Source organism: Capronia epimyces (assembly GCF_000585565.1).
Source record: "Capronia epimyces CBS 606.96 chromosome Unknown aczIQ-supercont1.3, whole genome shotgun sequence".
Taxonomy (NCBI): domain Eukaryota; kingdom Fungi; phylum Ascomycota; class Eurotiomycetes; order Chaetothyriales; family Herpotrichiellaceae; genus Capronia; species Capronia epimyces.
The window spans coordinates 318,265-343,105 of NW_006912906.1; the positions used below are offsets into that span (position 1 = coordinate 318,265).

Below are 24,841 nucleotides of genomic sequence, written 5' to 3' on the forward strand. Positions count from 1 at the left end.
AGGAATCATCTTCTCATGATGAAACCCCTCCGGACACGGCCACTAGAGCACTGCGCTCTAAGACCTCCAAGCGTCGAGGGCCTTTCAACCCATACAGTCAGGAAGACCTGCAGAATTTGAAGGATCTTTTGCCAGAGCTTAAAGCCCTCAGCGAAACGATGCGAGATCAGCACCGAGATAATTGTTCAAGACCTTCGCGCGAGAAGCTCTCTATACCAGAATCACCTGTTAAGGCTCAGGTCGAGAAGGCGGCGAAGAGACGGGGTATCCAGAAAGAGCGCGCAACGTATAAAGAGTTGGGTCCGCTGCAGAATAACCCGTGGGCAGAGATGCTCGCCAGTCCGATTAGATTCTGCCACGGCAGTGGCGCAAGACTGCCCGGGGACTTCTTGCTTGAATTCGACTATATGCAGAATCCAGTCGACGGCAAGATCTATCTTCTGCCCACGGATATCGCCGATCTGGACGCGCTGGAAGAAAGGATGTCCAAGCAGTTATACAAAGAGGATTGGAGGCGGGTGCGGGACGACAAGCGCGCTGGCAGAGCGGCGCGAGATAAAGCAGCAACACCCACACCAGCACCTAATGCAGACACAAATGCAATTGACTCGTCGCAATTGAATCATCCAGCAGGCTCACGGTCGCCTCCAAGACGCCGGTCTGTGTTGACTCGTATACTCGGCGATGTCAATTTGTTCCGTCTCCTGACACTCAACGTGACCAAGGGCGAGAAGAACAAACCGCAAGTCAGGTTTACGAAACTCGGGGAGGTTGCCAAACTCATCCCATGGGAGTCAAAGGAACCGGTCCTGAACATACAGCACTACGCCCGTCACAAAAGCGAAGTCGATCTCGCCACCGGCGTTCCCGATCCCGAGCCGCCCGAACGTCTTCCTTTCAATTTCAGAGGGCTGCAGTGGCAACCCGACTTGTACATCCGCCTGGCACAAATCATGCGAAAGCGCGTGCTAGCCTGTTTTAAGGCGCTGGCCGAATCGGCCAAAGAGAGATCTGCTGGACGAATACCGGTGAGAGTGGTGGCCTTGCCTCTTCCTCAGGCTGGGAGGCTCAACAGTGATGATCTTCGTCATTTTCTAGCGGAAGCGTCGGTCTTCGACCGTCCGGCTTTAGAAATAGGAGGACAGGGAGGAGAACGAGGCACGCGACCTTTGTCTGATGAAAGGACAAGCTCTTCAACGGAAGCCGCATCTACTACCTCTCTTCTACAGCCGGCGATGTCCGGAAAAGGATTCTTGCTGGGCCACCCGGACATTTCCCCAGGAAGTATCTTCCTGCACGTTGGCGACGGAGACCTGTCTTCGCTCCTGTACCATCCAACAGACCCGGACACGCACAATGCTCCAGGGACGTCGTCCTATTCTCCAGCGTTTCCACCCCTTCCCTCTCACCGGATGATCCCGCCCATGCTCAGTGTTGACGATATTTACCGCTTCCCTGTCTTCTCACTTCCACGACTGCTTGCCGACTCAGGTCCCTCGGCTTCCTTAGATGACGCCGCTGCTCTTGACACCGTCATGCAAAACTGCCCTGCTTTCCAAGCTCCCTTGCCGAACGAGGACGACTACCTCCTGCTCATTCGCCCGGGCCCCGGTCCTGCGAAACAGCTCGTCAAAGAGATCTGGCAACTGTGGCGGTATCTTGAGGGCCAGCTTGCGGCCTCACCGGCGACGGACTGGAGCCTGGAGGGTGAAGACCATGTCAATGCGGGCAGACAAGAACACGAACAAGACGATGCTGAAGACGAAGATGCCCACATGGACAAGCGGAGACGGCGAGACGTCGGTCTCTAGAGACCTAGGAGCGCGCATGGACACATCCCGAAGAGAGACGAGGATAGTACCGGGCGAGCGGCCCTCGCCTTGGGTATTCTGGTCTATTATATACGCAACCATCGCCCCCTTGTCCACGGTTTCCACTATGAGAGTAAGCGGAAACCGACCTGGAACAAGTAGTCAAATAACAATAGTTCGATCTGGTTGAGGATTGAGTAATGCAATACACTGGCAAAGACCTCTGCGCCGCCCGATTCCCACCCATACAATACCCGATGTACCATGTGCACATGTCAGACAACCCAACCCGTTCCTAGCTCGTTTCTTATAGTGACCCCGTGTTCCCCTTGACTTTGCGCACTCTAGGCAGCGCTGAAGGAAAGAACCCCTAAAATAACCTACACGCGGCACAGATTAGGAGAATAGCATATCGCGCCGCACGGTCCTAACTTGGCCGGGCCGCGAGCGTTGAATATACGTCAAATGCCATTACAGCCCAAGACTCTGCCGGGCCTGACAGCCACTCGTCCGTGATGTTGAACCAGGAAAACAACAAGGCCCACTAGGAGGTAGGCTCCCTCATGAATACATAACATCGTCCTTCGTCGAATAGCCAACGCAAAACGCAAGAAACCGGGCCAGGGACACTAGCCAACTCGATATGCGTCGTAGATGACTAAGAAAAACGTGAGTAAGACGATGGATTCCGTAGGGGAGGAAATGGGTTGGGTTGACTCACTCTCATTCGCCCTACGGCATCCGCTACCCATCCACAGGCAGGTATTGAGGAATGCATACCGCTCGTCTCCGGTTTCGAGCTCCACGGAGATACGAAATTTGTATTGATTCGCAGAGAGGGTGTCCGCAAGCGATGGATCATTGAGACGCTCGAGTACTTCCTTTGCACCGGTGCGCCAGCCCTTGGACCTTGCGGTGATATAGGCGGGAGGGTCGTCATTGGTTTGGAGAAGATAGTCGGCATCAATGCGGGTCGCAAGATCTTTGACGACCAACTGTTTGTCTTGTCCACCAGGCTAAGGATGGTCAACGAAGGGAAGATGGAATGGGGAAGCCTTTGGGATTGTGTCTCAACTTACAATGATGATGCCCTTGCCCCATCTGCCTGCCCATTGTCCTCCGACAATGCTGACCCACTCGCGATGGCCGTACAGACCCGAGCCCACGGAGATCTTGGGATTGAGCTTGATGCTGATACGGAAGTCGAGCTCCAGGGTAGGCGCGGGCAACTGCAACGAACGCGCAATATCCCCTTCGTCGAAGCGGTGGAGGAGGTTGTTTGCAGGGATGGACTCCTTGACGACATTCTGATAAGTGGGACACTCCATCAGATGCTGGCGTTGTCGGGAGGTGTTCTTCGCTCGGATCTGGTTGCAATAGATGCATTGTACCGACAAGCACTTATCCTCCTCTTTCGCTCTGAACTCGACGAAGGCGGCGTGGACGTCGTCGAGGGGCGGGGCAGGGAGGCTAGAGCCTGGAGTAGACTTTGGGGTCTTTGGTGGTTTAGGAGTTGATCTTGGAACGGGGGTGCTCGTCACCGATTGTGGCGCCTGGTGGGGCATCGACGAGGTGGTCGGGATGCCTTGCATGGGAGTGCCATGGGAAGCAATGCCATTTGCGATGGCACCATTGGATGTGTGTAGACTGGATGGAGTGCCGAAGCCGTTGGGAGGGGCGATGCTATCGCCAGTAGAGGATTGAGGTCGAGGGGCATTGGGATGATTCTGTAAGCCAGGACACTCCAGCAGGTGTTGCTTCTGACGCGAGGTGTTCTTTGCTCGGATCTGTTGACAGTAGATGCACTGGACGGACATGCATTTATCGTCCTCTGTGGAGACGCTCGGGTCAGCTTGTGGTAACATAACGTATAGGGAGGTTTGTACGGCATGAGTACAGTACAGTCAATACTAGACAAGACAGTACTGGCAATGACAATACCACCTACCTTTGGCCTTGAATTCGACAAACGCCGCGTGGACGTCTTGGTCGACAGTGCGCCCCATGTCGGCAAGGCAAGAGCTGGCGCGCAGTTGAGATGCTATCGCTCACCCGATGGATCGTGGCACCGTTGTGCCTGGCCGCGCAGAGGACGGTTTTGGTTTTTGGCCTGCGGATTGAGCAGCGTCGACGAGAAGCTTACTTGCGCAGTCACAGTCACAGTCTCAGTCACAGTCACGGCGGCACGGTTCAGTTGTGTTTCCGGGCAGGAGCCAGAACCGCTTGACCGCAACGGGACTAGTGTAACTTTCAGCATGACACCGCACCGCATTGCGGCCAGCAGACACCAGCAGCCATCCCACCTATAACGAACTCGAACATCTATCTCCAGTCAATTCGACGCATGCTGGGGTGTACGCTAGGCCAGTCACCTCTCGCTACCCGGTCCAGGCAGCCAGTGACCGATAGTTATACGTTGATTCAGCTAGTAAATACGGCTATGGACTGCAGGGTAGAGTCGGTCGGCACATCAGAAAGGAGGGCCCAGAAGATGGTTCAAGACATAAGAAGAATGGGCCTCAAAGCACCCGACCGTTTCGTTACCTTCATGGCCATGAAGATGAACAGCGCTGAAGCAGGACATGTCCTCGACGTGCGCAGGACAGTGACATTGGCAGAGGCAATCTTAACGATAGCGTTAGGGGCACTCCAGTCATCTTGTCATCATCTCCTAAGTCATCCTCTTCTAAGGCTGTGTCCATGGAATCTGCAAGCTCTAGATTATAGAGCTTAGTCATAACACAATCCCTCAGAGGCAGATATCATGCTGCCCCACAACCAGACGATCGAGAGCTAATGCTCAGCATGGGTTTCTTCCCGTATAGAAGGACAGGACCTTTTGTTGAGGCTAGGTCGCGCGTGATGGATGTTCCGTCGATCGGGTCTACCATGAACGTTGGCTGGGAGGTGATGTTGACTCCGACTGTGTACGCTCATCGCCGACGAAGGCGAAGGTAGGATATCGTTTCGTTACGCATCCACGAATGGGTCTCTCCACAGCCTGGTCGGCCTGCGTCAAAATATCTGCGGCTGTCTATCAATGAGCTGAATCTAATAAGAGAGGGAATAGACACACTGTTCTTTTTAGTTGAAATGAAGTCTTACATTAGTATTCCGTACGTACTAGTACTACTAGTATACCGCCAAGAAGCAAGGCTTGGCAGTATCTGGTACGGAGTATCCGTACTTGTCATGCCATATGATTGATGCACGGAGTACTGAAGCCGTCCCTACCTGACCTGGTATTACTATACTACACACTACTACTCCGGCAGTATCCATGGGCTGACAATGCATCTCTGAAGGGTGCCCGCCAGAGCACTGAAGTTACAATGGCTGTCTCCGCCCTCAAGTCTGCGCAGGGCTGCTGGTACACCGGACCAGAGTATGAGCAAGGTTGCCCAACCCTGACTGCGCACAAGTTCATGCAAGTATCTAACCTGCTCTTGGAGAATCCGAATCTGAACTCGACTCACCTTTTCCGTGCCGATGTTTTGTACGACAGCGCTGGTGTCCTGAAAACTATGGACGAAAAGGAAAGACAATGCCAGTTCTCTAGCTGCGCGCCTCATGACGAAGAGCCGGTCCATGTTGTAGGATCAGCGCCTATCTTCGACAATGCCATCCTAGAGCGAAAGGTGTTGAGGAAGCTCATCCCTCGCAAACCACAACTCGACCGGGCCCTCGAGCAGTGGTGCTTCATCTATAAAAAAGTCGGGACGTCTGACATTGTCACCGGCCACCTCGTCGTCTACGTGCCCACGGTCACATCCGAGACAGATGTTCCTTGGTACCATCCACCCGTCAAGTCTTTGGCCTACCTCTACGAGAACACAAGCAGTCATCCTATGCTGTCTGTACATTTCTTGCCGTTCACCCACCCGGCTCCTAGCCCCTTGCCTTCGCGACTACATCGCACCTTCATCTCACTGCTTCACACGTTCCTCAGGCTCGCGAAGATTCCCTCCCCGAATCATGCCCCCAACGGGGCCCTCGATGGCAGCCACCCGATCGCTTCCAGTGACGCCTCCATGGCCCCATCCGCACTCAAAGATACCATCTTACCCCAGCACATCGTGCAGAACACGTACAGCCGTCTAAAGCAACAGTACGCACAAGACCTCATATCGCGTTGGGCCGAAAACACCGAGCCCTCTAAGCACGTGTTTGAGGACCTCTCGATCGCCGCTTTTGTCATCGAACTCTGGAAGCAGATGTACCAGCAGCCAGAGAGTTTCCCCGGCTTCGTCGACATGGCCTGCGGCAACGGCGTTCTGAGTTACGTGCTCATCAAGGAGGGTTACCGCGGACGCGGGTTTGACGCTCGCAGGCGCAAAAGCTGGAAAGAGCTGGGGATGGACGAGTACTTGGATGAGATGATCTGTATTCCGCAACCATTCATTGACCATGCATTAGCTGATGTCAATGAATCCCTGCCAGGAACGCGGGTCCACAGTGGCCTCTTCCACCCGGGCACTTTTATCATCTCCAACCATGCCGATGAACTCACGCCTTGGACGCCGATTCTTGCAGCATTGTCATGTCCGGAATCTCCGCTTCCCTTCCTCTCGATCCCGTGCTGCTCGCATGCCCTTAGCGGGGCAAGGCATCGCTATTCCCCAGGAGAGATCAAGCCGGGACCGCGGCCGACAAGGAGCGTACATGATAAGGAGGAACAGCCCACAGTCGGCGACTTGAAGGCATTGCGCGCCACCAAGGCCAAAGCAGCCAACCATACAGATGACAAGTCCATGTATGCGTGCCTGACGCGCAAAACAGTCGCACTGGCTGAGGAAGTTGGGTTCGATGTGGAGTTAACTTTGATGAGAATCCCCAGTACTAGGAACATCGGCATTGTGGGCAACAGGAGGAGAGTGGCCGTAACTCAACACTCGAAATCGAGTGACAGAGTGACAAGCTCGTCAGCATCCAATGATGCACTGCCGGTGAAGATCCAAGCCCTGCTAGAACGCGAATGTGCCATGTCAGGTGGTATCGGAGGGGCCGCGAAAACGTGGGTCGACGGAGCACGAAAACTCCAAACAGGCACAGGAAGAGGAAAGATCAATTTGCGTGGGATTCCATGTGCCGGTTGAGACTCTGTCTCTCAGCGTCAGTTGAAGCCATCCACCACATCAGTAACTATGGACTACGACTCCTCGAGAGACTCCTCGAAGCGGGCTGACTAGCTTCATCATCCTCGCCATCGGGTAATGCAACATTAAACAGGGACTCCGCCCATTCGGCAAACGTGTCGATGTCCCAGACAGCATCCTCGGGACTCTTGCCCTTCCGCGAGATCTGACTGGCCCCATTGGTCTTGCCTTTCCCGCCTAAGCGATTCAAGTAGCCGTCAAAAAACGTCTCGTAGATCTGCACCACTTGATCTTCCACCGCTGCAACGAGCGTTTCGCGGGTACGCATGTCGTCGAGATACTGCTCCAGCTTGGCGCGAAGCACAGGGACTTCTTTCTCAATGCAGTTGCGCGTCGCGGATACGGCAAGCTCGAGGGCGCTGTTCTTTATGCTCGCCTTTGCGGCATCTTTGGGTAGATCCTTCGTCATGGCTGCTGCGAAGCCAGCCGTGAAGTCGTTGATCACGGTCCTCAGACGCCCATCCAGCTCCACCTTCGCGTCGAGCATGTTCTCGACCACTCGAGGGAGAAGACCGCCTGTGCTGAACAACTTCATCCAGCTTCGCGGATTGAACAACTCGCCACGTTCACGGATCTCGTAGAACGTGCTCGCAACGCCTGAAAAGTCAAAGGACACGTCTGGCGTCACATATTCAATGTCAAATGCCACAATCTGTGACTTTAGTAAAAGCAGATGTCGCAGAAGGAAGAGCTGGCCATCGGCATGAGACGACCTCGAGCAGATTTGCGTCGATGCATAAACCAGAGACACCGTGGTCTGATGCACGATCTGATGCGCAAGGTCATCAAAGACCGAGGAGTTGACGAGTCGATAGATCCGTGAGAGAAGACGGACCGCCTTAGACAGGGTCGGGTAGCAGTTCTGCAGCGCGGCGCGGCGGGACGCAAGGGTCCATGAGAACGACCCTTCTTCGCCTGAGTCTTCGTCGACAATCTCCGGCATCTTGGGTAGTGGCGTCAATGGGTCGCTGGGTTTCCTTCGGCCGGACAGTGGGGCGACCGAGGTTGGAGGCCTAGATGTGAGTCGAGGATAGTCCAGATCTTCAGCCTTTGGTTTGAAAAGCTCAATTTCTTCCCGTAAAATGGCCTGAGCACGAAATACCAGTCGCGTTTGCGCATCTTCTAACACCGGTTGGATCAGAGCCGAAAAGTCCAGCTGGTTCAAGTCCACAGGGCCGTCTTCCTCCTCATCATACAGATATCTAGTCTGCAGCAGCGTCACCAGCGAACAGAGCTTGGACAACTTGTTTTCATGAATAATCCGTGGCCGCAAGTGATCGTAGAGTGGCTCGCACACCGACTCCAGGAAATCATACAGTCCTCGGTATCCGTGGAACCACTCCGACCAGAGTTCAAATTCATCCACACATATTCCTCGAACATAGCTTATGCTTGCGCGGGCGAATTGCACAAGGTCTTTGGAGCTTGGAGTCTGGCCTATATCTGCTAGTCGTTTCCGGACAATTGGGAGGATCACCCTCGCTCGACAAGAAGCGAAAGTGGTGTGCACTTCGTCCATGAGACTTTGGTATTCGCCTTCCGTGCCGGGTTCGGCATCGGCAGGAGGGTTCGCGCGTCTCTGGATCTCGATACCAAGTTCTTTCATCTCGGCTGCACCGACTCGGAATTTGGCATAGAGTAGAGCAGACATGGTCGTGTCGTTGAGCTGCTTCGCTGCAATCCTGCCAGCAACTTCGGTCGTCGTCTCTCTGACTTCGGCCATGAACGTGTTTCGAACGAGCGTCAGCGCTCGAGTGAGCAGGAGCCTGTATCGAGATCTATATGTCTCGGCCTCCTTGTGATTCGGGTGGGTCTGCATGTAGTCGATACACTCGTCCAGCGTGACGAGCATGTCCGAAAAGTCCTTGCTCCTGACAAACGCTCCCGCGCCGGGAGCGTTGAGTCGCCGTGTAATTCGCTCCAGCGGCTCGTAATACTGGAGGTTATCCGCAATATCTTGGGCAATGGCATCGTCCCTGCGCTGCTCTTCCAGTATATTCGCAGACTGTCTCTGGAACGCCTTAGTCTGCGCGTCGATAGCTTTGAAGGAGGCAGAGATCCCGGAGAGTTCGTCCAATGTCGCAGCCGTGTCGGCGAGGAGGGTGTCGAGCTGACTTCGTGCGGCGTCGAGTTGGTCCAGGTATGGTCTACAGTGTATGTGAGCAAGGAGACCGAGACATAGCTGCTCCAGCAAAGTGAATTGCATACGTACCGGTACTCATCCAGACTGGCGTCTAACAAGACATCATCTAAATCTGTAGACAGCTTGAATAGATCAAGTTCTGTCTCAATACCTTGGAGTCGTGCTAGGGTGGCATCTTGCCCGGGGTTCGGCAGGTCTTGCGTGGCCATGGCTTCAGCGTGCCAGGCTAACAATCAGTGTCCCAGTCCTGTTCCTCTTGACTCATACCCATGGCCAAGGGTAGAGGGATAACTTCAGGTCGAAGCAGACGCGCACATGGGTTTCGCGCTCGAACAGTACAGTTGTCCAAGCCAAGAGGGATATATGGAGTACAGAGCTAGGTGCGGAGTATATTGTACGGGTGCTGCTCAGGTAGTAATTAAACCCAAGGCACCCCCAATACGGAAGAAGGTTCATGCCGCCCTGTGCTCAGCCGTGACTTGGCTGGTCTGGGGTCGAACGTCTCATCTATTTACCTGCTGTTCACAACAGGCCACCTACAACACTTAGGCCCATGCGATCAATTCTGCTCACCTCTGACCGCACATGTGTCGAGGAAAATGCTTCGTGGCTGCTTTTCACCAGCGACGACGTTCTCACGACATCACATTGCCGCCGCCCTTCCATCCTCAGGTCCTGCCACCTGTTCATGATCACTGGGTGGAGAGAACATCCTAACCCTATTGTCGCTCAAGCCAGCCTCCTTCGTCGGTCCCCGTACTCTGGAACCGAAAACCTTCCAACTGACAATAGGTTCTCAATGGCCCCTCAGACCCTGGTCGAATCGCAGGACAGCATTCAACAAGACTTGCGCCCCCAATGCACTGCCAAGTCCCAATTGTTAGCATAAGAAATGTTCTAGTCATGATAGCAGAAAGCTGTGGGGGGACCATCACCTACCAGTGCTCAGGCGTCGAATACTCGCTCGGGTGGTGCGATATCCCATTCCTCGATGGAATAAACACCATGGACGTGGGACAGATATACGAAGTATTGACGCTATCATGACCCGCCCCAGCGGGTAGTTCTCGGTACCCATCCTTTCCCACGAGCTCAATGGCAGATGATCGCACGGCGTCGATACAGTCCTTGTTAAACTGTACGGCGGCACTCCTCCAGATCTGCTTGATATCGACCGTGCAGCTGTTGCTTCCCGCAATAGAAGCGCATTCTTCCTGCACGATCTGGGCCATGCTGTCCAAAATGTCGTTGGAAAGGTGTTCGATGTCGACGCTGAACGTGACTGTTCCGGGGATCGTGCCAGGGGACTGCGGTTCAGAATTGATGACCCCAACGGTGGTCACGCCCTTATTTTCCCAAGCAATGGTATTGATTCGTGAAATCATCTGCGCTGCCGCAAGGAGAGCGTCGGCTCGTCGATCGATCGGCGTGGTGCCACAGTGCTGGCATCGCCCGTTCACAGTCACCATAAGCCAAGTCATTCCCTGGACTCCGGTCACTACGCCGACGGATTTGGACTCGTCCTCCAGCAAGGGCCCTTGTTCGATATGGTATTCGAAATGGGCTGAGAGCGGGTTTGCTGTGTGAGTGGCCTTGACAGGGCCAAGGTATCCGATATTGGTGAGTTCGTCTTGGAAACGCAAGCCGTCCGAGTCGATGTGGTTGTACGCGTCTTCCAACGACACTTTACCTGCCCACACGGCACTGGATAACATGCCCGTGTTGAAACGGGCACCTTCTTCGTTCGTCCAGTTTATTACTGCGATCGGGGCATAGGTGGTGTACTCGTTCTCGTGCAAGACTTTCAAGACCTCGATCCCTGCTTGGACCCCTAGGATGCCGTCGTACCGGCCGCCGGCGGGCTGTGTGTCCAGATGGGATCCGATTCCGATCGGAGCAATGTCGTTGTTTTGGCCCGGTCGGACGGCGAAGAGATTGCCCATTTCATCGATCTTGACCGTCGCCCCGTACTGCTGCACCGTGTCGACGAACCAGTCGCGGACGGCCTTGTCTTCTTGGGTGAGAGTCAGGCGTCGGACCCCGCCTTCAGGTGTACCACCCCACTGTGCGGTGTGGTGCAGAGTGTCCCATAGCCTCTGCTGGTTGACGGTCAGGGTCGAAGCAGAGTAGAGTCGTGTCTTCGCGGTGAAGGACCGGACTGGAAGAAGGCCTGGGTGGCATTGTCTTCTGATGTACCCTCTGGAAGCATGGCTGGACGACGCCACAAGGGTGTGGTGGAAGACTGCAAAGGTGGACCGGATTGGATTCATCGTCTTCGGCTTCATCGAGCTGGGAATGCGCATTATGGCACAAATTGAACACCTCTACAGCACCACTTCCCTTTATACTGTCTGCTGTCTGTGGGCCCATTGTGGTATGTACCTCTTACATGGCACAGCAGATCAAGTCACTCCACTGTATTCAGCGCTGCCGACTAGTATCAGGCGTATATCCATCTCTGACAACGAAGCAGATCTATTGACTTCGTACAGTGAAGGATACTGTACGTGGACTTCCCTTTGCGGAAGGGCATCGGGGATCTCGGTGAGTCGTGGTTGGCTGCAGATACAGTGCCGATGTCCACTTGACTAGGATTTAGTCTGAGCCCCAGAGATACAGTGCCGAGACACAACATCCATAGCAATTGGGACTTCCGGCCAAGCTCCGTATACTATTCCGACAGTATACCCAGTAGGAGCCCAGTTATCTACACTCGTCATGAACGGTACCTAACCCTTTTCCGCATAGTTGACTGATACAGTGCCGAAGCAGACAGGAAGATCAACATGGGTCAGGGTCAGATGCCTTGTGACTCGATAGAGGACATGCCATGGGAAGTGAGATGATGGGGAGATACCTCTCCAGCATCACTACCCGGTCGTCGATGCTGCCGTCTATAAAAGGGCGACTGGCTCCATGTGCCTCCCGAGCATTCAACACCAACGAGTCAAGCACAGCAAGGCCAGCCATATTGTTACATACATCATCTGACAAGTGACCACCACGACCACCACGACCACCACGACCAGCCTCAGGATGAAGCTCAAGAGAGCAGACTTGCGCCTCAATCACCCTTTCATCCAGAATTTGATTGCTGGGTAAACGAAGCGTATTCCCGTGGCCCTCAGGGTTGAGTACTAACGTCGCGGCCTAGGTTGATGCTCCTCTGTCTCCCTGGCATCTACCTAGCTCTGACAGGTCTCGGGGCCGGTGGAGGAAAGCCGTCATCTCAGGCCGTGGCTGCGAATGTGAACGCCATCCTGTATGGCGTCTTCTTCGTGACTGGGTGGTTTGCCGGCTCGGTGATGAATCTCATCGGTCCCAACTATACGGTCTTCCTCGGGTCCATTGGCTATAGTCTATACACAGGTGAGTCGTCGCACTGGAGGCTGGACTGCTGGTCTTTCTCTCAACTCACGTTGCTTGCAGGTGGTCTGTGGTACTTTGATCGAACTGGAAACTCCTGGCTGGCATACCTGGGTGGAGGCATTGAAGGGGTGTCTGCTGCACTTCTATGGGCGTCTGCCGGTGCGATCGCGTACTCGTATGCCGAAGAGAAGGACAAGGCTTTGTTCATGACGATCCAATGGTGCATGTGTGAAGGTGAGCAGCATTCGAGCGTGGATTGGTCCAGCTTTTGCTTCTTCGATGGACGATTGACATGATACAGGTGGCTCGACCATTGCTGCTCTGGTGGCCCTCGGCATCAACATGCACAGCTCACGGCAAGATGCCGGTGCCCCGACTCCGGTTTACATCGTGTTTGTTGTCATCCAGGTGTTCGCCATGGTTCTGGCTCTCACGCTGCTTGTGCGGCCGGCCAAGGTCGTACGCAGCGACGGCACCAAGATTGCCATCTTCAAGCAGCCCACGGTGAAAAGCGAGCTGGTCGGGATTCTCGAGATGATCAAAGACTACAAGTTCATGATGCTGCTCCCCGCCATCTTTGTCGCCGAAATGGCGTTGGCCCTCCAGAGCTCCCTCAACGGCTACTACTTCAACCTCCGCACTCGGTCGCTCAACAACGTCATGTTCAACTTCATCCAGCTGCCGGCGAGCTTTGGCATGACCTACATCCTGGACAATCCTCGGTTCGGTCGGCGGAAGACGAGAGCACTAATCGGCATCTCTGTGATGAGCGCCATCACGCTGGCCATTTGTGCCGCCGAGGCTGCCTGGCTCGCTGAACACCATCTGCATCGCCACGAAGCAGGCCCATCCACCGATTGGACCGATTCTGCATTTGCCGGAGCGTTTGTTATCTATGTAATCTACGGAAGTGTTTACAGGTGAGTCGAGCGGGCTGGGCCAACCAGCCAACCGTCTTTCGTCGAAAGCGTCCGAGTCTGACATTGTGAATATTGCGAATAGCATATACCAAATAGCAACACAGTACGTGATCTGCGCCTTGACCAACGATCCGGAGAAGCTGGCACGACGAGCGTCGTGCTTCCGAGGAACAACCGCGCTGGGCATGATGTTCAGCTTCATCATCGACGGCAATGGAGGGACGTATATCACCCAGCTGTCTTTCCAGTTTGCGTGCTACTTTGTCGGCATCCTCTTTCTGTACGCGGTCACCATCTTCTACGTGAGTGACACGAACTATTTCCACGAGGACACGGTCATTGTGCCCAAGCATGTCGAGGACGATGCCCGGCTGGAAGGGAGAATTGCGGTGGAGAGCGGCAGTGTGGACGGAACTGAAACGGTGATGCCTGAGAAGAGCATGGCTTAGGACAAGGGTACACCAGTAGTAAGTAATTCGACAACTATAGACAACTATAGAGTGGTAGTGCCTGTAGGTGCCTGGAGACATATCAGCACTGGAGTATAAAGGAGATCTTCAGCTCTACCGACTAGGTGCCGGGCACCCGATTCCCAATATCCCCTGGCGGTTTCCCTAGTAGACATCCCAGTGGATGCTAAGTCCTATATCTAGAGACAGGGGTGGCTCCGGGTCGTCGACGGGAAAGGACCGCCTTGAACAACAACCTCCCAAACCCTCCTCACCCTTGGGTGCCGGCCCCTGCTCTCACGTGCCTTATCCTAAGGCCCAAGGCTTAAAGCGCGGCTCCCACCCTCCCCACGCGGCGATAAGCATCCCACTTGACATAAATACAGTACAGTAGATAACTGCAAGAAGTCGCTGACTTCGTGTTCTGCGTGACTGTCATAGACCACTAGACACTATCGCTGCCTCAGCTCGAAAGGATAAAGGTCGGAGGTCGCAGGTTACAGGTCGCAGGTACTTGTCACCCTTGGATCTTGGATTCGAATGCTCCCGCACTCGAGCTCGCACTCGCACTCGCCCTCGCGCCCTCGCCAGCCGCCGCCGTCGCGAGGATCCAAACTCGGCTACTATCGGGCCTCGATTGCCTGTGTGGGCTGCCGCCGAAGCAAGACGCGATGTCTCCTCACGCCCAGCAGAGAGCAGGACAGCTGTCTGAACTGTCGACGGAAGAACCAGCCCTGCGCTTTCCTGACCGTGGATAAGAAGCCGCCGGATTGGGTTCGGTCCAAGGGCAGGCCGACCAGATCAGAGTCCACATCCGCGTCCGAGTCCGAGTCCTCAGCATCCTCACAACTCTCAGTGTCGCCGTCTACCACTGCCTTGAATGTGCCCCGGGACTATCCTGGCAGTGGCGACACTGACGCGCAAGCAAGCCAGCAGCAGCGCAAGCAACGCAACTTACTAGTACCCTGGGATGGGAATGTGCATGTGCCAGAATTCTCCTTCGGAACGCTGCCAACTCCCACGCCAGAGGCTCATGCCGACCTTGAAGGCTGGGTCTATGGGAATCTGGACTCGTTCGTCTCCCTCGATCATATGGGTAATACTAATGCCGGTCCCACCATACCACAATATTCCGGGCTGAGCCCGAGCCCGGGCTTGGGATGGGATATCAATGCCCTGCCCCTAGAATATCCATACAACCCATACCCGCTCGAAACCGGTCAATTCTATCCCGCTTTCGATCCTGCTGCCTTGGCCCGGTTGGCCCCATACGGTGATGACGGATACTCCTATCAGATCTCCGGTGCAGGCACATGACTTCAGAGTCACGAAAGACTTGGTACTTAGGCGAGAGCCGCGGAGATCAGATCCATGAGAGAGTATGGAGTCGCTCGTCCATCATAGGGTGCCCTTCGAAGCGGCTCATCTATACGTGCAGGAGGAGATGGCAGAAATGGACATGTTAACAAGAAGGCCGTTCAAGAACAAAGTTACAAGATCCACCGGTCGGTTAGATACGATACGACAAGGAGGGACATCAGCAGGAACGAGCCCCCGGCCTTCGCATGGGGAGGAGGCGCATTTTATAGGCCGAGGGGGTGTTCAAAAGGCTAGGAATGAAGGTCAAAGGGACAGGATAGGCCATCCGCTCGAAGTCCAGGAAATTGGGAACTGGTTTGCCGACCATCGCGGTACTGGGCTGGTGCATGAGAAGGAGCCTCAGCCTTTGTCGAACAGAGAAGAGGAGTGCGGTGGGTGAGTTGAAGGCCCTTAGCCTGGAAGCCGTCGTGGCGGGAATCTATGTGAATTATTCAGAAGGTTGTTCCAAACACTGGGGTTTCCCTGTCTTTTCCACGTAGAGCTAATAGTGGAAGGAGAGTGAGGGTAGGAAGTAGGAAGTATGTAGGAAGTGCGTGCTGGTCTATGTACATACCGGCATATGTGATAATAGCGGCGCAGGTAAAAGAATTCTGCCGTCCATACAAGTTCTAGGCGGTCAGAGCCACAGAGAGGCTCACGTAGAAACATGACGACACTCGACACCTCCGCAACTTCAACCTAAAGTCCAGCTCCTGGGATTTATCCTCGAAGACTCGTCAAAGCATGTGCCAGACGTGGCAATAGCACGTACAGACTGCCAACATGTCGTCCAAAATCATGCCTCCTTCAGGTCTTCGCTCTTGGGCCCGCTCGCGACGAAGCTATATCGCCCGACCACGATGGAGGCCTCATCTCCCATCCCGGAGACAGTTATCCTCCAAACCCACGAGCATTTCCACTGCACATCAAGTATGGAAGCGGCCGTCTTCTGCCGTCCTTGCCGCAGCAGCCACCGTTGCTTTACTCTACAGCACTGTGCAACTGAACGCAGCCGAAGCGGAAGCCCCGGCCCCAGACCCTCCGGAGATGATCATCGAGAAGTCAAAGAGGAAGAAAGGTGCTTCTAAGGAAGAAAATCGAGACATCATCAGCTCGCAGCACCTGCAAGTCAAAAAGAGCTGGGAAAATCCGGGAGTCTACGCGTGGGGATCGAACACTGGCAAGGTGGCCGCCCCGGATTCAGACGAGGCTTACATCAAGACGCCGCAGCGGATTTCCTTCTTCGACGACCATCTACTTCGAGATCTCAAATTGGACCGAAACTTCGGCGCCGCCGTGCTTGAAAATGGAGACCTTGTACAATGGGGAAAAGGGTATTCAGAGGACGTGGTCCAACCGACAGTCACTCTGAAAGGGAAAGATCTCCAGTCGATAGCAATCTCACGGGATCGCGTCATCGGCCTGGCGAAGAATGGGATTGTCTACTCCGTCCCAGTCTCCAAAGCAGACCAAGAGGATGGACCCAAGCCCAGCGAGACGTCTTGGATTCCATTTTGGAGCGGGACGTCTCCAATCAGCTATAGAAGACTAAAGCCACAAAACTTAGGGATAGCCGAGAAAGTCACGGCCATCAGTGGTGGCCTGGAGCATGTTCTACTGCTCACAAATTCTGGTCGGGTATTTTCTGCTGCGTCTAGCACCGAGGCCTATCCAAGTCAAGGACAACTGGGCGTTCCTGGCTTGACGTGGCTCACCCGGCCTGCTGGATCTTACGACATGTGTCACGAACTCACTACACTAAAAGGCTTCAACATTGAGAAGGTGGCAGCTGGAGATGCGCATTCTCTCGTACTTGACAAAGAAGGAAGAGTGTTCGCATTTGGCGACAACTCGTTCGGCCAACTAGGGTTCGAGTCTAATCCTGGATCCCGATATATTGACATGCCGTCCTTGCTGCCCATCAACAAGCTCTATCAAGGCACCAATCAAGTGCCTAAAGTCACCGGAATCTCCGCAGGAGGCCAGAACAGCTTCTTCACGATCGACGCCACTCGTGTTGCAGGCCCGTCCGAGGCCCCATCCGACATTCGCACCCTTGGCCGTGTAACAGCGGATACATGGGCATGCGGGCAAGGGCTCAAGGGCTCTCTGGGAAACGGAAAATGGACTCATCTGCAAGACCAACTCACGAAAGTTCCAGGTCTTAGCGGACTTTTTGAGTACGACGAGAAGAAGAAGGCTGTCATTCCTATCCGCATAGCTCAAATCTCAGTCGGCTCCACGCATGCTTCTGCCGTGATGGACAATGTCACCTACCTCAATGCTAGCGAAAGAAGCTCCGAAAACGACACGAACTGGGGTGCCGATGTGGTTTGGTGGGGCGGTAACGAATTCTATCAGCTTGGAACTGGGAAGAGAAACAATGTGGCCACTCCGCAGTATATCCGACCATTAGATATGGCTTCGGAGATTGAGGCCGGCAGAAAAGACCAGCATCGCCTCCACCTAACGCCCAAGCACAAGATCCAGGTGAAGGGGCGCAATGTTGCTGTGGAGCAGAGGGTTGAATGTGGCCGAAATGTGACCGCAGTCTATTCTGCCGTGTGAATCAGTCATTACTGTGACTGCCCACATTTGCCACTGCTCGTGCCACTCTTCACCTGGTATGAGCAGGACAGATGACTTGCTCTGTCAGGGGTCCACCAAGGATGGAAGTTTCGAGCTGTTGAGCTAAGCGACTCAAACTTCACTCTTGTCTGAGACAGTCTCAAGCTTCAAGAGCAATATTTGTCTTGACCTATTGCTTCTTATAATAAGCCGATCTGTCGCGCCAGCGGCCTTTTCGAAGCTCCATACACCAACCATCATTGCTTGCCCCGATAGCACGTTAGGGCATCGTATATGATGGATGCATCATTGTGATCGAGATTCGTCGCCGAGGCTGCAGGCTACAGATGGGAATCAAGCACAAATCGTGTTTGGCTATATGATGAAGGAGACACTGTAAGGATACATGGGTACGAGAGAGCAACGAAGCACATGTGGGAGACGAGCGATCTAAATCCTGATAAAGAGACGGCAAGGTGCAAATCATCCAAAAGGTGCACACACGCATGGAGTACATGTCGTCGAGACTGGGCAAAGTTTTCCGTTCACAGAGCAGGCACGAATATTGTCCTTTTCTTCTGTATAAAAGTCATCATGGGGAGATTGAAAAAAAACGGCAAACGTTGAGGGAATCGAGGATACCATACGGAGTATATATTGACATGATGAATTCATCTCATCTCATCTGATCTCAATTCGCTTCATTCCATCTCATCAGCCAGGGAGGAGCGTGAGCCTGCCTTGCCTGCCTTGCCTTGCCTACCCGCCCAGCCCAGCCCCAGTCCAGCCGCTGGCATGCCCATGATTGCTAGTCGGAGGAGACGATCATTGTCATTGAATCCAGATACGGTACTGGTACTAGTTCGAGCAGAGCAGTCTTGTTCTAGCGGACGCAGCCAACACAGCCCGCAGCCCACAGCGCACATGAGAGGCACAACCATCACGTTACAGGAGGCTAAGGCTTGGTTTATCATGCATCATGGCATTCTCATCTATATAATAAATGACTAGACTGTAAACCAGGCAGTGCAAGCCGCCCGTCCATCCTGCGTGGCTGAATCTGGTGGGCTTTGCTCTGCTTCATCATGCAAGATCCCGATTGCAGATCCGTGGTCTCAGATTCCATGATCCTGTGCGTATGCGTGTGGATGCCCATGTGTCAAAGCTTACACCTGCTACCTCGCAATGCAATGCATGCTCCATAAGTGGTTGTTTTTTTGTACATCCCGACCTGGCTCAGAACGCCACTCCCACCCCATGCCATGCCATGCCCATGCCAGATTGTAGATTGTACTGTACAATACCCATCCTTCACCTGCAAACACATTTACCTTTTCTATTATGCATAGCGAAACGGTGCTGGGGCCGTGTCAGTACAGAGAAGGGCGCGGTGGAGAGAATTGGGCGATTTTAGGCACTTACCACTTCCATACTGTCCTTGCGTCACGCCAGGAGGAGCAATGTTGTAGCCTTGCGGCGGCATCGCTACAGGTTGATGTTGATGTGGCTGATATGGTGCCCAACTGGTGGCCGGGACTGGTGCTGGTGGAGGATGATGCTGCCCACCAACTGCTGCCGGAGGAGGAAGGTGAACGTCTCTAATAAGTTCTACCATCTTGGCTGCGTCCAGTCGGGCGTCGACATATGTTGATGCCTTGGGGAGTATGCTAAGGAGATAGGCGATTTGAGGAGGTAATGGAGGAGGCACGGGGAACGGCGGCAGTCCGGCGGGAGGGTTGTTGGCTTGACGTTGTTGCTGTTGTTGATTCATCCGACGGCCGGCAGCTCCTTTGAGAGGTGATTCGCCCCGTGCTATTTTCCGGGGACCAACATCGTCGAACTCATCGGGGAAGGGCCGCTTGGGAGAACTGGTAGTTATGGAGTCAACCACCTTTTGAATAGGTGAGTTGATGGGCTCTGGGACCTCCACTGATGGCACCACCGTGCCTTGACGAGGCCGAATCTGCTGCAAGGAGATGACTGGGTGGACGTTGATGGTGTCGAAAGCTGGTGTGCTATACCGGCTGGAAAATAGCTTGAGAGTGGGATCTTCCGGAAAGTGTTTCCGCATCCTGTCCTCAAGAGCCTGGAGTTGGGCCAATTCTCCATACTTGGATTCATAGTCATGAAGATATGCAAACAGTGGTTTGGCCTTTGCAGTGTGCTCTGCATCGTCATGGGCGAGGAGTCTCTTGACTGTCGTCTCGAACACAGCTCGTGCGTTTGTGACGTCGTTGATCTCGAACAAATGCTTGATATACTGCAAAGGAAGGTAGTCATCCTCCGGGAAGAGCTTCATACCCCGGTCTAGGATCTTGGTCCCGGTCGGGTCGCGGTAGCATTGCCACTCAATCCTTGCCGACTCCACGTAGAAGTCGCTCGTGAGTTTCCCTCGCTTGCGAGCCTCTCCGAACACGGCACGGAAGCCACTTGGGCCACGGTCAGTAGGCAACCCTTTCCCTTGCACTCTTCGGGTCGCGCGCATCAAAGCAATCCACACGTGTGAAATCATGCGGCTAAGCAGACTTGTCTGCACGTGAGCCGCTTTCTTGATGTTCTCGATTTCGTTGTCGAGCATGGCCTTCTTTGCAGTCACATTGGCGGCATTGATTTCGTCTTCGCCAGACCCACTACCATCTCCATTCGTGGTAGCTGCTAGTTCTGCGTTTTGAATGTCTTGCTTTTCTCGTGCAGACCCTTTCTTGATCAATTCATACAGGGCATCCAGGACTCTGTCGTATGGTTCTCGTATCTTCTTCATCCTCTCTTTGGCGCCTGGGTCGTTTCCTTCGTCGTTCTGCGTGGATGACTCAATGCGATCGGCGAGTTTGAAGGCGAGTAAAGGTGATTCGGGATTGGATGCAATGCCTTGGTTGAGCAGCTTGACACCGTCGCTGTCGAGACCGTTGGCAAAACAGAATTCTACGGCATCATACCAAATCTCCGGCCAGAATTGGAGCGCCATCAGAGCTTGTTTGTAGGTGAACAAGATTCGACTCCGTAACAGCGCAAGATCCTCATCTTTGAGCACGAGATTGTCCTCTTTTTCCCAGTCAATCCACTGCTTCCAGAGACTGACTTGCTTCATGTAATCGTCGTGGGCTTGGAATCCAGGCGAGGGCGGTAACCGTGGCCTCGAGGTCCGCCTCAGGTCCTTGGTTAAGTTCTGCAACTGCGTATATGCTGTTCTGGCTGTCATATAGACGGGGGACTTCTCTTGGAGATATTTCCGGCCCTAAGGTCACTGTTAGCTCAATGCCGTGGGAAGCTGATTATGACCGCACATACATTGATCTTGCTCAGGCCCGTCTCGAATGCATCGTACTCTTTCCATAGGGTGGTCGTCGCCGCGGTGGGCACCGCAATGGCTTTCTGGTAAGCTTCTCGTAGAGTATCGACCTTAGCCCCGTCTTGCCAGCCTGTGCCCCCCACGGTCCCTGGACCAGTCTTCAAGAAGTGGATGTAGTCTTGCCAGAGGCTTCCGGAATCCTTGTCCATGCCGATAGTCTTGAGAGCGAAGCTGAAGGCGTCATTGATAATATTGTAAGATCGGGCAATATCGCCCGTCTGCATACTGTTGCGACGGCGTACATAGTTGATGTATAAGGACCATAGCTGCACATCCAGGACTTCGAGGAGAGACCGGTTGAAAAGGGTCTCCATGGCGCGCATCCTGTCGTGTTCTTCCTCCCACCTCACGTAAGCACACCATTGTTCAGCCTACGGTTTCTGTCAGTATGGGACACAGGACCAAAGGCAAGCACAGACACGTACAGCAAAGGGGAACACAGAAAGATACTGCTCGTATACCCGGCGGACTTCATCTTGTTTGTGTCGACTTTTGAATTCGTGAATCAGTTCGAGATATGCATCGATGTCTCCACGTGGGTCGTCTTTGATGCGATCTTCCAAGATACCAACCACGTCATGAGCTAGTCGAGACTTGGGCAAGCCTGGAGCGACAGCACCGTTCACAGGAGAGCGAGGCGGATCAGGCTGAGGTGGAACATTAGAGGCAGTTTGAACAGGTGTGGCGGTTGCAGTACGTGGTGCATCAACACCAACGGCAAGAGTGGAAGAAGAAATGTCAGCGGGACTACCAGTTGCCTGGACAGGAGCAGGAGTGATTCCATTTTCTTGTTCTGGTGACTGGGAAGTTCTATCAAACGGGCTTGCAGGGGCAGGTGTAGAGACATCGAAATCCAAGCCAACGGCTGGATCATAGACATCAACCTCGTCTTTTCCATCCGGGGTCCCTTCTTCATCTTCAGGGTCATCATCAACTTCAAAGCCGCCGACGATACGGGGTTGGGGTTGGGGTTGGGCCTGCGCAGGGGTGGATGCGGAAGAATGCGTCAGGTCTGGTGCTGCGCCTTGGGGGGACAGTTGGCTGACGGGCTGCGGAGAAAACGGTTGAAGAGTAGACTGAGTTGTAGATAGTATTGGGTCACGCGAAGTATCGACAGACTCCATTTCTGATGCCCCCAGCGGCTGTGTCAAATGTACATCCGAGTAGTCGGTCATAGCCGCAATGTTGTTGAAATCAAACTGAGGTGACCGCGCCGCCTGGCCAACATTCGACGGCGATAGGGAATCTTGATCTGGGCTTGCCATATTGAATCCTGCCTGGGCCTTCGAACAGGAAGTATAGGAGGAAGAAGAGAGCTCAACGAGGAGATCTTGTCTGTCGAGATTAGTGTCAACTTCTGTTGTGACTGCTGGGGTGGTGATTCGAGACTAACCAGGAATGTTCAAATAGCTAGAAGGCGTACGCGCAGAGACAATTCATGACATATCGGGCGAGAAGGAGTTGGCTGGAGGGAGGAATCGACGTGATATCTAGTATCACTCAGGTTTGGTAGAAAGTGAAATCATAATCACGGTGATTGTCTGAATGCCGGAGAAGATGGAAGATGGAACACAGGCAAGGATTTGCAGGGAATGCCAGTGCCGGTGAGTCATCACGTGACTATGGATCAACTCGCCAAGGACATCAAGGTGCAGCGCATCCGGACTACGTACTACTCCGTACTCCGTACTCCATATTCCGGAGTTAATAAGACATACTCCGCACTATTTATACGGTGTAGTACTAGGACCTGTGTGGACTGAACAACGCAACCATGGTACGGAGGCGCATACCGGCAAGAAAGCAAACCACTTTATCCGTACTCCGACCGAATGGAACGGAACGCGCGCGACTACGCGCTGTGTCCAAATCATTTAAACCACCACCGCGTCCTTTATATCTCTCTACTGCCGCATTTAAATCCTCCACGACTGTCCACTCTAGGTTCCCACGGAGACGAAGACGAAGACGGTCTCATTCACAGGAACATAAGAATCTTCCAATCTGCACTTTGCACTTTACACAATATCTCACACCCCAACTTGCATTCTTTATCTCGTCACGCTTGTCGCGAAGATGTCCGTGGTCTCGCTGCTTGGGGTCAAAGTCCTTAACAACCCTGCCCCATTCACGGCACCGTATGAATTCGAGATCACATTTGAATGCCTCGAGCAGTTACGGGAAGGTATGCGTCCAGTCTACCTCGTGTAATGACTTCTATTATGAGAGTGACTGACCTGTCTAACTAGACCTCGAATGGAAACTGACCTACGTTGGATCCGCTACATCGGCCGAGCATGACCAAGAGCTCGACTCCCTACTTGTCGGTCCTATCCCGATCGGCGTGAATAAGTTCATCTTTGAGGCCGACCCACCCAATATTTCCCGTCTCCCACCTTCGGAAATCATTGGAGTGACGGTGATTCTCTTGACCTGCTCTTATGACGGGCGAGAGTTTGTACGAGTTGGGTACTACGTCAACAACGAGTATGACAGCGAGGAGTTGAATGCTGAGCCACCGGCGAAGCCCATCTTCGAACGGATCAGACGGAATGTCCTTGCAGAGAAGCCTAGAGTGACAAGATTCGCCATCAAGTGGTATGTCATGATTTTATCAACGTGCGCCTCCTTTCTCCTGCTCATACACTTCATAGGGACTCGGAGGAATCTGCTCCAGCCGAATACCCACCTGAACAACCAGAAGCCGATACCTTGGATGATGACGGCGCGGCATATGGCGCAGAAGAGGCAGAGTTGCAGGCTGCCTTAGAGAAGGAATTAGAGGAGGTGGAGACTGCGACCCAGAAAGCACCAAATGGCGACCAAGAAATGACTGAGGAAGTCAGTAAGCCCAAAGATGAAGAGGACGACGCCAGTGACGTCGGCAGCGAGGATCTAGAAGAAGAGAGTAGTGAGAGTGAGGACGATGAGGAAGAGGATGAGGGTGCTGATGGCGAGGATGCTGAGATGGTCGATGGCGATGAAAAACCCGCTGCGTCAGCAGGCACCAACGGCGAACAGAAGGCGACGGAGCCACAGCCAGAGGTCATGGTCCACTAGAGACAGGACTCTACTCGTCGGATCAAAGCAAGGCGTCGGGAGTCAATGGGGTGGGCTTACTGTGGAACGAGATTATGGAATGCAATGAAAACAGACGAGTGATGATTGGGGACAACTCTTTTTCACACTTGATAACACTTTTGCCGTGATGCTGTGCGTGCCTTGCGGAACTAGTCTGCCATGGCCAAATATGCAGTGGTCCTTTATGTGTTGAACATGCAAGGGCATGTTGAACAAAGTAAGCAGAACCCGGCTAAAAGACGATATCTACTGAGGAAACAAGACATGCATTCAATATGCTTCATTCTGTAACTGAGCTAAACTAAAGAAGAAAGACCATCCAGCCAGCTGTTGATGGAGCAAATGCTGTAGGATGGTTGACAATCGACGAGCAGGCTCACTAAGCCACCCGATCTCGGCATGGATGAGCTTGCCATCGATAGTACTTTTTTTTTTGTGAGTTGGGTTTTGTGGTGCAAGAATCGACGCTGCAAACTGCAATGGGTAGATGGCCCGTTGTGATAGGACCTCGTCTTTTGGTTCGAAGCAGAGACTTCAACTGCTGTAAGACCAAGTCCGAGATTGTGCCTGAGGTTCACTGATGGCTAGAGCACCAGAGGCGATGCGGACTGTACTCGGAACAAAGGGAAAAGAAAA

General features: G+C 53.6%; 10 protein-coding genes across 10 annotated transcripts; 6 read left to right on the plus strand and 4 right to left on the minus strand.

Moving 5' to 3' along the window:
• Positions 1-158: 158 nt before the first annotated feature.
• On the plus strand, positions 159-1,811 carry A1O3_03377 (uncharacterized protein; the record flags this gene model as incomplete). The annotated part of the gene is made up of 1 exon (XM_007733515.1): positions 159-1,811. The coding sequence occupies one exon, from the start codon at positions 159-161 to the stop codon at positions 1,809-1,811; it is 1,653 nt and encodes a 550-aa protein (XP_007731705.1).
• A 629-nt stretch (positions 1,812-2,440) lies between these two features.
• On the minus strand, positions 2,441-3,817 carry A1O3_03378 (uncharacterized protein; the record flags this gene model as incomplete). Its single annotated transcript, XM_007733516.1, has 4 exons — positions 2,441-2,469; positions 2,533-2,827; positions 2,891-3,642; positions 3,760-3,817. 4 exons carry the CDS (start codon positions 3,815-3,817, stop codon positions 2,441-2,443), a joined length of 1,134 nt encoding a protein of 377 aa, XP_007731706.1.
• A 1,326-nt stretch (positions 3,818-5,143) lies between these two features.
• Positions 5,144-6,907, plus strand: A1O3_03379 (uncharacterized protein; the record flags this gene model as incomplete). The annotated part of the gene is made up of 1 exon (XM_007733517.1): positions 5,144-6,907. The coding sequence occupies one exon, from the start codon at positions 5,144-5,146 to the stop codon at positions 6,905-6,907; it is 1,764 nt and encodes a 587-aa protein (XP_007731707.1).
• Positions 6,908-6,953: 46 nt separating this feature from the next.
• On the minus strand, positions 6,954-9,319 carry A1O3_03380 (uncharacterized protein; the record flags this gene model as incomplete). The annotated part of the gene is made up of 2 exons (XM_007733518.1): positions 6,954-9,114; positions 9,180-9,319. The coding sequence occupies 2 exons, from the start codon at positions 9,317-9,319 to the stop codon at positions 6,954-6,956; spliced, it is 2,301 nt and encodes a 766-aa protein (XP_007731708.1).
• Positions 9,320-9,906: 587 nt separating this feature from the next.
• Positions 9,907-11,413, minus strand: A1O3_03381 (uncharacterized protein; the record flags this gene model as incomplete). Its single annotated transcript, XM_007733519.1, has 2 exons — positions 9,907-9,973; positions 10,050-11,413. 2 exons carry the CDS (start codon positions 11,411-11,413, stop codon positions 9,907-9,909), a joined length of 1,431 nt encoding a protein of 476 aa, XP_007731709.1.
• An 855-nt stretch (positions 11,414-12,268) lies between these two features.
• A1O3_03382 (uncharacterized protein) lies at positions 12,269-13,848 on the plus strand (the record flags this gene model as incomplete). Its single annotated transcript, XM_007733520.1, has 4 exons — positions 12,269-12,479; positions 12,540-12,713; positions 12,781-13,399; positions 13,482-13,848. 4 exons carry the CDS (start codon positions 12,269-12,271, stop codon positions 13,846-13,848), a joined length of 1,371 nt encoding a protein of 456 aa, XP_007731710.1.
• A 540-nt stretch (positions 13,849-14,388) lies between these two features.
• Positions 14,389-15,165, plus strand: A1O3_03383 (uncharacterized protein; the record flags this gene model as incomplete). The annotated part of the gene is made up of 1 exon (XM_007733521.1): positions 14,389-15,165. One exon carries the CDS (start codon positions 14,389-14,391, stop codon positions 15,163-15,165), a length of 777 nt encoding a protein of 258 aa, XP_007731711.1.
• Positions 15,166-15,990: 825 nt separating this feature from the next.
• A1O3_03384 (uncharacterized protein) lies at positions 15,991-17,775 on the plus strand (the record flags this gene model as incomplete). Its single annotated transcript, XM_007733522.1, has 1 exon — positions 15,991-17,775. The coding sequence occupies one exon, from the start codon at positions 15,991-15,993 to the stop codon at positions 17,773-17,775; it is 1,785 nt and encodes a 594-aa protein (XP_007731712.1).
• Positions 17,776-19,114: 1,339 nt separating this feature from the next.
• Positions 19,115-22,389, minus strand: A1O3_03385 (uncharacterized protein; the record flags this gene model as incomplete). The annotated part of the gene is made up of 4 exons (XM_007733523.1): positions 19,115-19,134; positions 19,198-21,010; positions 21,064-21,495; positions 21,550-22,389. The coding sequence occupies 4 exons, from the start codon at positions 22,387-22,389 to the stop codon at positions 19,115-19,117; spliced, it is 3,105 nt and encodes a 1,034-aa protein (XP_007731713.1).
• Positions 22,390-23,200: 811 nt separating this feature from the next.
• Positions 23,201-24,184, plus strand: A1O3_03386 (histone chaperone ASF1; the record flags this gene model as incomplete). The annotated part of the gene is made up of 3 exons (XM_007733524.1): positions 23,201-23,309; positions 23,374-23,722; positions 23,779-24,184. The coding sequence occupies 3 exons, from the start codon at positions 23,201-23,203 to the stop codon at positions 24,182-24,184; spliced, it is 864 nt and encodes a 287-aa protein (XP_007731714.1).
• Positions 24,185-24,841: the final 657 nt, after the last annotated feature.